A 16,067-nucleotide genomic window follows, 5' to 3' on the forward strand; every position below is an offset into this window, starting at 1 on the left:
TATTGCAGTGGATATTTTAATGTAGATATAGTATTTAATATATGTGAAGAGTTCTAGCAATAAAATCATTAATATATATCACGATAGGTAATTTATGCTGAAAACATTTGTGTGCCAACGAGTGGATCTTTTCGATGGGCATGAATTTGTATAAAGAAATACTTCGTCCACGATTATAATGATATATCAAAACTTTCCTAGAGGTAAAAAATACGAAAAACGTGAAGAAATCAATCAAGTAATCGTATACCAAAAATGCCTTACATCATTTTGGAAAAGAAATTATGATACTCGGTCGATACAGACTGACACACACACGCACACATACACGCACACACATACGCACGCACGCAAAGCTATCGAAGTCTAACTAAGAATACCCCTCTTTCCACCCATGCAACACCAGGAGGATTAGTCAAAATAAACACAAATAACGAATGGAATGCTTTTCCATTATATTCATAAATTTTATTTATATGATATTATAGAATTAAACCGAATTTACAAATACTTTATTTCATTAAGAATATTCTTATAATGTATATAAATCTAAAACAGTCGAAATATACTCCTTAAATTATAAGTATACATGTATAAAATAACGAGAATTATAACAAGTGATTAGTCAATACAAGTTCCATCATCATAAAAATCAATAACACTTAAACACAATAAAGCTTTCTTCCGGTAAAATTATATTTTTTATATATTTATAAATTTTATATTTTTTTTACTGAAATCTAGATGAATATCTAACAAAAATATAATTTTATTTCTTAGTCTAGGTTTATTTTGATATTACAATTACATTAATTCTAGCCGAAAACTATAAGATTTTGAATTAAAAAATAATAAGTATGTATACATTTTGACGGCTAGACTTGTGAAAAATGGCCGACGATTTTGTTGCCTAAATGATTTTTTTACCAAAATGTCTTAATATATTTAACTTTTAGTGCAAATGTCTTAATAATTTTATAATATGTTTAAGAGTTAAGCGAAAGTGACAAGCGGAGCGGGCGCGTCCCACTGATCCACAACATCCTCGTCGGACTCATCGGGGAAATTTACCTGAAATATACAAATTAGAAATCACATTTTAATATATTCTAGAAAAGTCAAACGATCGATAGTCGAGCATAATTGATTATTTCAACTTCAATAGTATAATATAAACGTCATTATCTTTGACATTTAGTGACAGCTGACAACACACACACACATCGAGGAATCTTCACAGATTGACGTATTATATGTGTGTGTCAAAGTCATAATTACGTATCCGTACTAAATTAAGTCACTTCCAATACATTTTATATAAACAAAAGGCTTTGTGCACTTCTTCGCCACACAAACTTTGGACTGTGTTAGGTTTCACGTTAATTTTTTGGAGCATTTTTCTAAAAAAGCGTACAATAATTTAACTTCACATATTGATAATGATTAAACACTAACAACGCAACTCGATCAGATATTAGAAGGTTGTTTTAATGTTTTTTCTCGTGTCATGCAATTTTTACGTAAAATTTAAACGTAAATTTTCTTTATTTCTTGATTTACATGAAAAATTATCTTAATATAGGGACTTGAATGATTTTAAAGATAGAATAATATTTATTATGTAGGAAAAGAATATTTAAATAGCATTATTGATGCCTATTGAAGTCTTAAAATATAATTAAATAACACAAAACATACAAAAAGACCAATTTTCCATTCTATATACCTACAGCTAGGTAAAAATAGTTGGCTGTATACATTTTTGCCGTCGAGTGGGAAAAACGCAACTAATATTAGAACGTGTACTCCAAAAAAATTGCTACACTTTATGGTAATGTCTTTACGTTAAATAAAGCAGTTACTTTAAAACTTTAACATAAAAAAATCGTCACATTAAACAAATTAAATGCGTATAAAGTGTTTGTGATAAAAAGTCATATTTACCCAGGGAGTTATTAGTCTTTTGCCTCCCGATTTCAAGGATGCCGCTTCGTTAGCTTGCCACGCCTGAAAAAATTGGTATTAAATAAATTTCATCCCAAGGATTTAGGTAAACCCGAATATAAAATTAGTAGTCCTAAAGACTGAGCAAATACTAAAATAAGCTTTTTGGAAAATGTTTTAAATTAACGATATACATATATACATTTTTAAAGTAATCATCGATACGTCTGAAAGATAGTGAAGACAGAAAATGTACACAAAAATATGTTTCAAACTATAATAGTGACGTGATATCAACAGTATTCTGCTTATTCCAACAGCATCCTTTTTATGTCAATAATATATTTTATTACAAGCTTCTCCATCACATAATAGTGCACTTCAAAAAGCGACTACTATTACACCGATATAAGACTTATCTTCATTAACACCATTGATTTAACATGTGGTAGCCAAAACTCTTTAGCTATTAAAGATATTTCTCTCTCTTTTTTTTCTCTCTCTCTCTCTCTCTCTCACCTGGTAGGCATCATTAAACGCATGTGCCAGCGATAGAGCCAAGGTGCGCGCTTGCTTGCGTCTAGCGCACACGAACACGTGAACCGCGTGCTCGTCGCCCGCCCCGGCTTCCGCGCCTTCTACCACTGCGAACACACGAGCGTTCGCCGCGTCCGCTGAGCAGTATGAGATTCTACAAAATTATATACATATAAATTATTAAAAATATATTATTTTACATATAGATGCATCTTAAGTTTTCACATAGTGTTCGAGGTACAATTTCAGTTTTAATTTTTAATGTTCGGCATTACTTCGTTCGTTACCAGTAATATCGTACAAAATGGCTGAAGCCAGTGTTTATAGTTTTCATATACAAGTTGAGACTTAAATGTTGCCATTACATTATAATGGTTAGGTATTATAATTAATTATAGTCAGTCGTACACATAAGTCTATGGCTATAGTAATTTATAATTAGTACTTCATAGATGGCGCCACTAATTTATTTTGCAATTATGTACTATGATTTTAGTACACAAGTACGCATAAATAAAACGTAGGGATACATTTAAAAAGAAAGAATTATTATTCCTAATTAATTAAAATACATATTTCGAAATTTTAAAAACCAAAATAAAATTAAAAATATTTATTTTAAACAAAAATAAAAAATATTTTAATTCAATTCGGCGTTTAAGAATCTAATAAATTGAGAAACACAATATTATAACCTTGGGGCGTTATAATGTTTAAAAAAAGACGGTACATCGACCCTATATAAAACTATTAAGTTTTATAACTTTGATTAGAATAAGAGACAAAAAAATACGTGTTCTATAATTGTATGACATTAATATGACACCTCAAGCCGCACTCGCCGCAAGAAAACGACAATTTATCGCGGTTATTTTTAGTTCTTTTATATTTACAAACACGAATTTAACATTAACAAAGGGTCATACAGCGGAGCAAATGTATCACAAATAAAAAAAATAATGTGCCAAATTACAGACGGAAAATGAGTTTCATGTTATTCTTAATAAAATATGTAAATCTCGAAGTACAAAGCAATTCGACCATATCCTAAACATAAAGTTGCCTTATATCGAATTGAAACTTCATCAACACAAATCATCAAAAAGATTTTATATACTACAGAGATTTTCTAATCAATACTGTCCGTGGTCTATAAAAAAAAATAGTCAAGAATTATCATTTCATTATCTGTAAATTTATTTTTTGACTTAACGTAAGCTGTCACATACAATCTTCACTAAAGATTTTGGATCATGTCTTAGTTTTACATTTTTTATACAGTATATTATATCTCCTGTTTGCATTTAATTGAATTTGTGTTGTTCTAGACCATAGATTTATAGTTCCTAATTTTGACTTCAGTCGAGGCTGTAAAACTTTATTTCATTCAAAGGTTAATCCCGGATCGTGTCTCCTCCATTCTACGCGACACTGGCTGAATATACTGTGCACGTCTTTGCACGGATGAAAGTCATATTAAAAAAAAATGGATAAACAAAATACTAAACTGAAAAAATTCTTCAATAACAAACACGTAGGTAATAAAAATAAAAATATAAATAATTTATATCGCATTATTAATATAATAAAGGAAGTTAATGTTGATAAATACAATTAATAAACGATAAACTAACACGTGGTTATTTATTGACACATTTTTATTATCTAAAGAAGCAATGTTCTTGCAATTGAAGGGTCGTGGCAGATAAAGAGTCAATGCTTGTCTATGGTTACATAAAGCGTAGTTCAAAGTTCTTTAATACGTTGTATAGTTAACAGCGAACGTGTTTCTCGTTAATGCACTAATTACGACATTAATGTGCCAAACAATACTTTTAAAAGGAAAATTTAACAATTAAAAGAGTAGAGAGAGAGTAAATCAGAACAGGATATACAAAAACTTAGTTAATGCATCAAATAACGCGGACGAATTAGCGGAAAACATCTGCTATTCTTATATTTTCTGGTTTCATATGTATATTTACCTGTAAATGGACAGGCTGAGAACGTCTTCTTGTGATTCAGCGTCAGACACAAGGATACCCTTAGGACTGATATCCAAATTCACTCTCGGCAACTTTTTGTTCATAGCTGTAAAAAAAAATTGTTATTTCGATTATGATTTGTTAAATTAAACCAAGTACACATGAAACGCCAGGTTATAAAAAGAAAAAAAGATCATGAGTATAATCATACAATGTAATTCTATTTCAATCTCTTTTTTAATATTGAAATTCTCATAAAATCAAATAAAGTGTTGCACTAACTTTTCGCCGTGTGTAAGGCCGAGCGCACAGCAAGAGCGGTAGCGGGGGCGGAGGCGGCTCGCTCCACGGGTGCGACCCCTGCGTACCGGACCTCTGTGTTTCCTTTCCCTTCCCGCGCCTCTTTCCACCAGCCCTCCCCCTCACACTCAGCTAGCGCCCACTCCTCACAAAGTTCTATAAGAATATATACGTATTTATACATATATGTATATGTACATACATAGGTATCTATGCTTCAGAAATCGGCAGTCGGAAAGTATAAGTTCGATTATAGCTAATGTAGATAAACTTTTCATATTATTTTTCAGACTCATTTGTAATTATTTTTTCTTTACTATTTATTCATTGGAACAAAATTTTTAATACCCATATAATAAATGCTTGGTTAAAATTACTAGGTATTGATTGTATTTTTAACAGGGCTCGTACGAACAAAACATATGTATAATTTTTTGTATATGTAATATGTATATGTAAAAATGATATAAATACATCCTTTGGTCTTACTAACATCAAAAACTGAATTAAATTTAAGAATATTCTTATTCTTTGCTTATAAAAGCATAGTTAACAATTTTTAATCTTTAATTAATCAAGTACATAGATTATAAGTAACTCACTCCTTATGAAAAAAAAAACTGAACAACGCAGTGATGATTTAAAAACTTTTATATGACAAACCAAATTATGTTCAGTATGCATACAACAAGTGTACATCTTAACCACATACGAAGCGTTTCCCGGTCTCATTCAATGATCTACGTTAATTCTTACGTGTGGAGTTTTATGAATGAAAAACGTTAACGTATGTATGTAGAGTAACGATGCAGACATAGAGTAAGCATATATTTAAAATAAATTTATATTGAAACAAAACATACTGTAAACTAAAAACAGAAACATAATAAAACGTAGAGACTTCATTAAAACGATCTCGGTAAAATAATCACAGATTTCTTATTATTATAATTTTAATGTACGATTTAATTAAAAACCTAACAATAGTTACAGTTGTTATGAGGGCATCAATTTTTTTAGTCGAAACTTTTTTATAACTCATTTACCTAAACGTAGCGTAGGTCAATGAATTATAAATATTTAAGAATATTTACATATATATATATAAATTTTTATTTTTTTAAGTAAAACTGCTTATGCGACGTCCAAAGTTCCAAAGTTGCGTTAAACGTTTAACACAGGAGAGGGGGGGGGAGATAACCAGAGACAGAGCGAGAGGGAACGAGTGGCGCTCGGAAGCATGCGGGCAATCAATTGTGACTTGTAAGATATGTTAATAAAGTATTTTTTTAAAAGAAACACTAAAAATTCCTCAAAAATCAATTTCTTCCTCTTCCTATTTTTATTCCAACATTACGAAGTTTCACTCCTTCCGCGCGGAGAAACTCCACGTACAATTATAATTTTTTTACTTTTATTTCTAAAATGGTATTCAACCTTTTTGGAATATTATTAAGAACTGTATGTTTTCAAAATAATATGAGTCAATTCATTATGAATAATTATAAACAAATTAAGCTATCCAAAAAATAACACGAACGAATTATATGCTGAATCAAAAAAAAACTTTACTATTCCTAATGTTAACGTAATCTCTTTATGAAATCATATTGTCTCTTAAGAACTTAAAATACGCGTTCTAAAATAATTGGACCCCATAATTACAATCTCGTAATATCTCATTACGGACACAATTTCCACGCAATATCTGGGCTTTATAGTTGCGAATTATTTAAATTGCTCGAAAACCTCGTTCTTGATAATTCAGTTTCAGGTAACGAGAAATTACTTTAGCCTATGATTTGTGTTACATATAATCTAAAAGCTAATCTAAATCAATTTAAGATCTTACGCAATAATTGCGTAGGAAACTTTTGTTTTCGTTGTTTTTTTTTTCTTTCGAATGGCAATGACACACAAAAGAGGTTTTCTATTTATAAACATTTATTTGTCCCAAAATATTGATATGGAGTGAATGCCTCGCGAATAATACGGTTATCGGTTAGCTGGGTCAGACGTCTGATAATGGAAATAGGTCACAGGTCAGTATTAGGCGCAGTATCCAAAGATTCATCCGCCAATTGTCTCATCTACAATTATTATTTGTATTTCAGATCTTATCTTACAAAACATAAAGTACAGAACTACAGCTCTGCTGACTTCTACAACACTAACAGCCGACCTAATACAAAAAGAAACAAAAATCAAAGGCAAAAAGTAGAAAAAGAATTAATATAAATAATTGCACAAAAATATAATTAATTTAATCTCTTTCTTTCTTTTTTCTGTTTCTGTATCTTGTACGATAAAAAGGAGGGTACATGATTAGGATTATTAGACACAAATCACAGTTTCAACCCATAGATAAGCGTCTAGAAAGTAAGTTCTTGATTGAACGGGTTCTCATACTGAAAGTAGAGTAATTGAGTCAGAGCCTATATGATTTTTTTTGCTATCGACATAACGGAGAGCTTATATCCGGTATAGATTGACCGGTTTATTTTTTATCTGAATTATTTTACAGCAATGTAGGATTCAATTTCGTAATAAATTTTACTTTGCAAGGAAGTTTGTATTTAGACTAGACTTTTTTAGTTTATTTTCTTATATATAAATTGTATTTTATTGTAATCTGTATGGATTAGTTGTAATTTGTAATCTGTATACATAGATATATAGATATCGTACTTAATGCTTAATCTGCTTATTTCTGGTTGAAGGTATACTTAAAAATATTTAAGTTTATTTTATACAAATCGTAGGTACAAGATTTTCTAGTAGATGCATTAAATTCTTTTGTGTTTTTTGTTGTTGTTAACGATAAGAAATGTAACAAAAGTATAAATAATAAAATTATTATTATTAATACAAGAAAATCAATCACTAGAACAACGCCGACTGATATAACTCTTTAACCAAAGACCATATCTTGACGAGAGAATTTAATTTTAGAAGAGAATCAAAAAGCTTTCTATTTTTCATTATAACCAAACATCAAAAATACTAAAAGATAACTTTAATAAAGCACATATCCCATTTTTTAGCCAACTAGTTTTATTGAATACTTTATAAAACAGGAAATAACTGTTAAAACATAATTATCATTTATGTAAATGAAATAATTTCTATTAAACTATGACAATTGTTATCGTTTCGGAACTCTAGCCTTGGCAAGGATGTAAATATGACATAAGCATAATAGACATAGACAGATTGTGTCAAAGTGACGTAAGTACATTGTACATATAAAATAATTGAATTAACTTTAATGAATGCATTCGACAAACTCCTTCGTTTTTTCTCCACACTTGAGTACTTCAAGATTATAATTCGACAAACAAATAAAAACATTGACATTAGCAAATAATGCCACGATTCCAGTGCGAATGAAGCCATAGCATAAAAAAAAATGAATGTTGTATTGAATATATTACCTCAAAGTAATTAACTAAAATATCTTATGAAACACAATTTTAGCAAAATATGTAAATGAGATACGGCTATTAGCAATTTAAACCCTTAGACATACCGTTCCACTTAATACAAAAACGACGTAGTTTAAGGTTTAAATCGTAAATCCTATGTCACTAAGTAGGTACGATACTTCAATTTTTTTTAAATAATTAACTTAAATATATTATTACACTATTAGCATCAAAAACAATATATCTTCTATTATGTATTTTAAATAGATATTATAATTTTTAAATTGATAGTTTTTATATTATCGAGTTACAAGCAACGTATCAGGGAACAAAATGTTATTCAAGTACCTTATTTAGATAGTTCTTCTTAAAATAAAACTTATAACACTTTATTATAGTCCTATAATAACACAAATTTTACCATCAATTCGGCATTAATATTTGTGATTTTGTCCTTTATGAGATTCCAAGACGTCGATTACATTGTAACGCAACATAATTGTGAGAACCTTTGAGAATATAGATTTGTTATATTAATAGAAATTTAAAAAAAACAATCTTAAGGGTGAAGATTTGGAAAAATATAGTTTAGTGAAATGATAATTTTACTCTTCCAGTTAACTATTTTTATGAAGTTGAGGTAAAATGTTGGTAAATCAAAAAAAAATGCTGTTTAGGAATAGGTGTAGTTTTATAATCTACGCTATTAAATTAAACCATTTACTGTCTATGTAAGGTTTTATGGTGTAACATTTGACTAGATATTTAAATTGAGTTAGGTTTAATGGTTTCGAAAGTGTTTTATAAGACTTAAAGTAATGTAGCAAGATATTACCATATTTGTATATCATCAGGTCAATCAACACTTATTTTTAAACGAAACAATTTTCTAATATACCTTAAGTCGTTTTATAATGTAACTTTTACGGCGTAGTGGTAAAAGTCCGTTCGGAAATCTAATACAACGAGTTTTTCTATACTCAAGAACCCGGTAAGGTTTAGCGAGTTCCAATTCCTAATTACTTGGAAACTTGTCCCATACAAACTTATTGAGAAAGTTTAATTTAAGCGGTAATAAATCTGTTATCTTTACTTTAAATAAGTGTTGTATTATTTTGATTCTCCTTAAACATACACTCAAGCAAAGATACAATTTAATCGATATTTGTCCAGAATTCTTTTTAAGATTTTCAATTAATTGAATTCCTGAGTAATTTATTAATTTACTATCAAAAGTATTTATACAAAGTTATTCTAATAGTAATTAAATAAAAATATTCACTCACTTTTGTGTTTCGAATTGTTCTTCAACATTTTTCTTAAAAGCGTTGTCATTTTCTTGAATAATTTTTTTTTTAATACGGGACGCAACTTTTCTCGTCTACGGTTTACAGATAACTGCAACTCAGCCACCCTGTGATATGGGCATGCGAGATAGACCGCTTTACTCTTATAAATATATATATATATATACATATATATAAATATACTGAACTTATATTATCTGCGTAATAAATATTTATTAATACCCTTAACCAACGTTTTAACCACAAACACAGATCTAAATCAGACTTATATTTTTTTTTAATAAATGCTATTAATAGAATATTTGACTTTGAAACATATTAGTATGAAGATAACTAATAAATTTAAAGTAATATTAGTTTTTTGAAGTAAATATGGTCATGATGAATATTTGTAGCTGAGTGTGAATATTTTACTGAATTAGCTATAGCTATCATAAGTAAAAAAAAGTCCTGAGGAAACGCTATCAATTATCATCCATGGTTTTTGCAACGCAATATTCAGATTGTACGCTTAAATCAAATCAATCAAAGTCCCAATCACCATTTTTTCGCAACGCTACCTTTAATTTAACACTTGTTGATATGAAACAAAATTGAGTTTAAAATTACTGGCCTCAGCTGGTTTACGAACTCGTAAAACATTGTAATTATTATCATGCAAAAAATGCATAGCGGTTTCATTGGAAGAAATGAAGGCAAAGCTTCGAGAATTGCGTCAGAAAGCGTTCCGTGTTACATCTTGCATCAGGCGCATAAATAATGAAAGGCATTTATATTATGAAGTGTATAGTGAGTACCAAAAACAACAAAATTATATATGACAATTAGCTACTGCGTGATTTTTTTTTATTGAGCAACTGCGATCTCGTGTGCTTGACATGAAAATTCTTACAAATAATACAAAAAGGCTGAATTCTTGTACATATCGCTTCGTTAAAAAAAAAAATCTAATGTCTCTACATCTCAGTATTTCCTGTGTAAATAATGCTTATAACTCCTTGTATGTATTACGATCTTTTAGAATAAAAACAAGTGAAAAGATAGATATATAAGTGAATTATATGCAATCCGTACACTTGACGAAAGGGTGAGTACATTGACCCTATGCCACTAACCACAAAACTCTTTTGCTCAATTATAATCATTTACATTATATCTATTTTATGCGGTAATATTATTTGTTATAAAGTATTTATAAAATAATGTAATTAAATTTACGCCAGATATATTACCAAAATATTAAATATTAATTTAGTTGTAAAGAATATAAGCTTTGCATTTGTAGTGTGCGTAAAAGTTTTTTCATGAAAAAAGTGTTACCAATTTTTGTATTCAAGGAATGTTATACAAGTCAATTAAAATTTAGCATCAGAAGTTCTTTCATTACAAAAAAAAACTGTGTTAAATCAATATTATATCTTTAATAAAATGCTTATTAGGCCGCTTATTTAGAACTATTAAAAATTAATTATAACATAAGGGTAATTAATCTCATATGAACATTATTGATATTATAATATATTTTTGGTTACTTCTATATTATCGTATCATGTTGTAAAACTAATAAAATCATTATGATATTTTAAATTATAAAGTATGTTACACATAGGCGAATAGAGGGGATTAATTAAAAAAAAATCTATGATAGTTATATATCTATATAGTTTCATTATTAGAATAGGGCACCTTCACTAATTATTCAATTAATATCAAATGTTCAAAGTTAAACTAAAATATATGTAATTAAAGGTCAACGTTTTAGTTTTTCATTTATAAAATATACATTTAGGTAACAGCTGCCAACTGTATTTTTTTTTTAATTTTTATTAATTTTAAACATTCATTTCCATTACGACTGTTTACTGTTTAGCAGTAGTAACATTTATTAGGATAGAAATAATTATTAAAATATCTTTTGATGTTTCGTATTCTAAAATCTATGGCTTTGTAAAAATCTCTAGCAAGTTTTGACTTGATAAATCGTAGTGCGTCCTAAAACTTTAGCGCTTTGTAATGAGATATCTTATTTTATTTTATCCCGGATATCCGCTTTGGGTACATCAGTAACGTACTTAACCCTTATTATTATATACTCAAATCCTTAACTTTTATTTATACAGATTGAATGGGTTGTGATTAAAAATATGTATCCAGAAAAAAAAAGAGAAGAATTTCTATAACTTAAATAAGTTGAATAAAGAAAGTAGTATACATAGTCAATATGAAGTAAGAATAAAAAAAAATATGTAACCTGCTTTGTCTTGGATAAAATACTGGCTGTTTGTTACAAAAAAAAAAAATTAGGGTAATGTAGTTTTATCATATACAAATTTACATTTTTATAGTGCACATATCTGCTATATTTGATTTTAATTAAATTTGTGTTGTTCAAGATCTACAAAAAAAGTTCTTAATTGTGACTTCAGTCAAAGCTGTGAAATTTTATTATATTCATAAGTTAATTGTTAATAATGGCATCTCCTCCATACTACTTGACACTGGTAGAATATACTGTGCACTTTTCTACAAGGATGAAGGCCATATTTAATACAACCAATCAAACATCCTATAAAATGAGTTAAAATATCTGTCAAATTTAATTAGATATATTTTTGTGTGCACGAGTAAAATATAAAAATAAATAAAAAAAAAAACAAATCTTTTTCTTAATTATGTGTAATAAAATATGTAACATAGCTATTGGCATTTTTAACATACATATAATGTAATAACATTATTTAGTACCTAATTTACTTAAACATAGTGAATGTTGCATAATTCAGATTTAAGTAATGTCATAAACAATAACTATTAGTTACAAAAAAAAAAAGCTACAAATGACTTCAATGTAATAAAAATAATAGAACATTTTCAACAAGATATTTTTGTTGATAGAGATATTTAAACAAATGCATTGTTGACTAAACTTCCATTTCTATAATTTAATATACATAAAGAGTTTAACAATAAAAAGGTTTTATACATCTTGCAATACTATAATTCTGTACAATGGGTTGTGTAAATTAAAAAAAAACAACATTTTTCCCTATTCCGTATGTGAAATTAATAATTTATAATATAGACATATGCAACCTTCTTTGAAAGAAATATTATCAATATGATAAAAAAAATATCCCTTTCAATATTGATATTTGGCTTTGTTATCACCCAAGCGTCAAAATTTATAATGTTTTTATAGAAAAACAATAATACTTTGAAGATATATAACTCCTACTTCCTATATTTGAATTTAATTTATAATTATAAGTTTTTATAACTTAATCGAGATTTTATAAGAATTAATTAATTGAACATCTTAAATAAGGTTGAGACTTTTTTGACCATGGTTAAATAACAAAAAATCATTCTAGTATATAATATCATTAATTTAGAAATTGTACTAATGTCAGAGTACAAATACTTAAATTACTCGCATAGGAGTACATTGTGAAAAAAAAAAAAAATTAACAAGAAACTATTTAAAATTAATTCAGACTTAATATCATAGTAGATTTAATTGTAGGAAATTAAGTAATATTTCATTAAGTATAACAAAAGAACACATCTGTAACTCCGAAAAATGATTCACGCAAACACAATCACAGAAACAAAAACATAATAATATTTTGTGTGAAACGAGATATAAATTTTTTGAGAGAAAAATTTTTGGCTCTATTGAAAATTGAGTTGTCTCAAAACTTTCCACAAATATCATAATAAAAAAAAAAATACATTTTTAATTACGTTTTATTTACAATCAAATCAGTTTTATCCATGGAAAATGAATGGAAGCACAATGTACAGATATATTTCGATAAAAATTTGAATAAAATTTTTAAAGGGATTGATTTCTATTGCATCATGCACCAGTGTCGAGGTACACATTGTAAGTTGTAGCCAATTGTAAAGGCATTTTCTATTACACTTAAAATTATTTGATCAGTTAATTTATGATAAAAAATAAATTAATTCTATAATGATAAATCCATATACATATATATATATATTTAAATAGAAAACAGTATGTTTATATTAGCCACTATTCTTACAAACTAATATAATCACTTTAATTCTTTTTTTATTACGACAGTCTTTTCTGCGGGTTTTGGGGATGGTTTTATTATAGATCATTTCTTTTTCCGATCCTGTGTACACTTGGGACAGTACCATTTGCCTTTGGGTTTAATTTTGAGGTCTACGCAGGCGAAGTGGAACCATTCGATGGGACAGTCGGGGTTGTCGCAACCTATCATCTCACCATATGAAACTTGGTGGCAGAGACAATATGTAGGTTCGTTGGGATCCACGGGCATGTCGAGAACGTCGCTGGGATGTGCCATTCCAGCCACCGAATCCAGATCCGCGTTTTCTTCTTGTTCCTTTGCTAGGGTTGTAGTTGTTGTGGTTGTACCCTTTCTTTGTGCCTTTTTCTTTGCGGCTGATCGACCACTAGCCACGGCGTCTTCCTCGCTTGAAGCACCAGTCCTTTTTTTCTTTCCAGTGGTAGCAGCTGTTTTTTCGCTTCCTTTATGTTTCTTCCTGCCTTTCTTCACTGTAGCTGGATTACTCTCCTGATCTGTAGCAGCGTGTTGCGCCGCGCGCGAATTCATTACTTTCTCTTGAATTTCGGATTCAAATCGTGCGAGGTCAGAATCAAGGCGACGTATGTGCTTATCAACAAGTTCGTATGTTTGGATCGCAAGCTGGACTTTATCGTCTCCATATTCTTTAGCTTTATTGAATAACCCCTGAATTGTATTTACCTTTTCTTTTTTTGTTTCTTCGTCCATTTTTGGAATATTCGGTAATAATTCATCGGCCATAAGATCAATTGTCCTCATTAAGCCATGAGCCCTATCGTCGAGGTCTCTCATTAACTTAAAATTCCTTTGTAATTCTATTGGCAAATGTTGCAAGCTATCCAGATAATGTTCCAGGTAAAGAGCTGAAGTCATTTTGCAATATTTTGTAACGACTCCACTAAATAAAAATGTATGGCAACGGCGCCAAAATGAAAGAAAACACTGACTTAGATGACACTAACTTAATTTTCATTTAACTATCAGCAAACTACACAACGGTGAGTATGTAAAAATATTTATAACGGAAGAAATAAAATTAAAAAATATGCTTCACAAATCTTTACATTACAACAAGCAACTTCAAGCAAACCAATTTGAGCGGAGTAACGTTCCATATCATCATTTATTACAAGTGGCACAGACTGCATTTTATGTTCTTTAATTTGTGTCTTTCTTATTAAAAATTTAAATATTTATTTTAAATATTTGTTAATTAAAAAAAATATACATTTCAGAATAATTTTAGTTTATAACTATTCACTATTTCATAGTTGTATGAGTCTTAATGAGACAAATACGTGGTACGAAACGTAGTGTCAGTACGCTTCAGCAGGCACGTATGACTGCAAACAGATTATATAATAATAATTTGAACTTAAACAAATACCAGACGGTGAAAGTATTTCAAAATTAACTAATATTGAGCTAGACAGACATCAAAACTTATTTTGGAAAGGCGATCATATTAAAATAAAATAAAAAATTAAAAATACAAGCTGATAATAGTGATAATGGTTCATATCAAAATATTACCGCACTTATTAACTATAAATGAGAATCACTTTAATTTTTATTCGGTTAATCTCATTACTTTTGCATCCGACTAGATTTGGAGAAGAGTGATTAAAATGTGCATTCGCTGGTGTGAAATGAAAATATAATATTTATTTTATTATTTTATTGTATTAGCAAATAAACAAGTTATAAAATATTTTTAATAAAGTGACACTAGTCCGGGGTATAAAGCACTTCAGCTTGACTTACATCAAATGTTTAATGGGTTTCGATTGCAATTAAATTTTTTGTAACATACAATATTGATATTTATTTTAAAATGACGTTTCAAGTTAAGCAAAAGAACCCATAGAACAGTCGATTACAATATGGAGTACTATATAATTTTAGCGAATATAACAACTCGTTTTATGTCCATAACATTTAAAATTATAAACTTTAAAGGTAAAAAAAAAAAAATGCAAATAAATAATTAGCTTCGTCGCATCGTGACGAAATAAAGGAGCGTACGTAATCTACAAAATATAAAACATGCTTTATTTTCTTAGTCTACAATTTACATTTCTTAGCGCTAAACGTGATCGTAAATGTGAGATACACTATCGTTTTTTGTTCTGAATTTATCAAATAATCTTAATGAATGATTCGCTTGAAAGTATTTTAACCACCCGCAAATAAGGTGAATGTGATAAATGAAATAGTTTTAACATACTCTTTAATAATTGGCCATTAATACATTTTTTTTTTTTTCATAAAATTATAAGTAAATTTAAAAAGTAAGGTACGCAAAATCATACTTTTACTTAAGCCTAGCTACATACAATTCTACATATTACGAAAATTTGGTACACATTCGTTGCTCATTTTGTTTTTTTAATTATAATATTACAGTCGCTGCAGATGAAGTGAGCAACTGAACATTGTGGAATGCATGACATTAAATAGTTTCTTAAATGGCTATAAACAAAAGTA

General features: G+C 28.7%; 2 protein-coding genes across 2 annotated transcripts; both read right to left on the reverse strand.

Moving 5' to 3' along the window:
* Positions 1-431: 431 nt before the first annotated feature.
* Positions 432-9,622, reverse strand: LOC116771397 (low density lipoprotein receptor adapter protein 1-A-like). The gene is made up of 6 exons (XM_032663247.2): positions 9,478-9,622; positions 4,749-4,922; positions 4,467-4,572; positions 2,464-2,635; positions 1,945-2,007; positions 432-1,071 (listed from the first exon to the last, which is right to left on the reverse strand). Exons 1-6 carry the CDS (start codon positions 9,524-9,526, stop codon positions 994-996), a joined length of 642 nt encoding a protein of 213 aa, XP_032519138.2. The 5' UTR covers positions 9,527-9,622; the 3' UTR covers positions 432-993.
* Positions 9,623-13,227: 3,605 nt separating this feature from the next.
* LOC116771389 (inhibitor of growth protein 5) lies at positions 13,228-14,697 on the reverse strand. The gene has a single exon (XM_032663232.2). The coding sequence runs from the start codon at positions 14,451-14,453 to the stop codon at positions 13,626-13,628; it is 828 nt and encodes a 275-aa protein (XP_032519123.1). The 5' UTR covers positions 14,454-14,697; the 3' UTR covers positions 13,228-13,625.
* Positions 14,698-16,067: the final 1,370 nt, after the last annotated feature.

The sequence above is a fragment of the Danaus plexippus genome, chromosome 17, assembly GCF_018135715.1.
Source record: "Danaus plexippus chromosome 17, MEX_DaPlex, whole genome shotgun sequence".
Lineage (NCBI taxonomy): Eukaryota > Metazoa > Arthropoda > Insecta > Lepidoptera > Nymphalidae > Danaus > Danaus plexippus.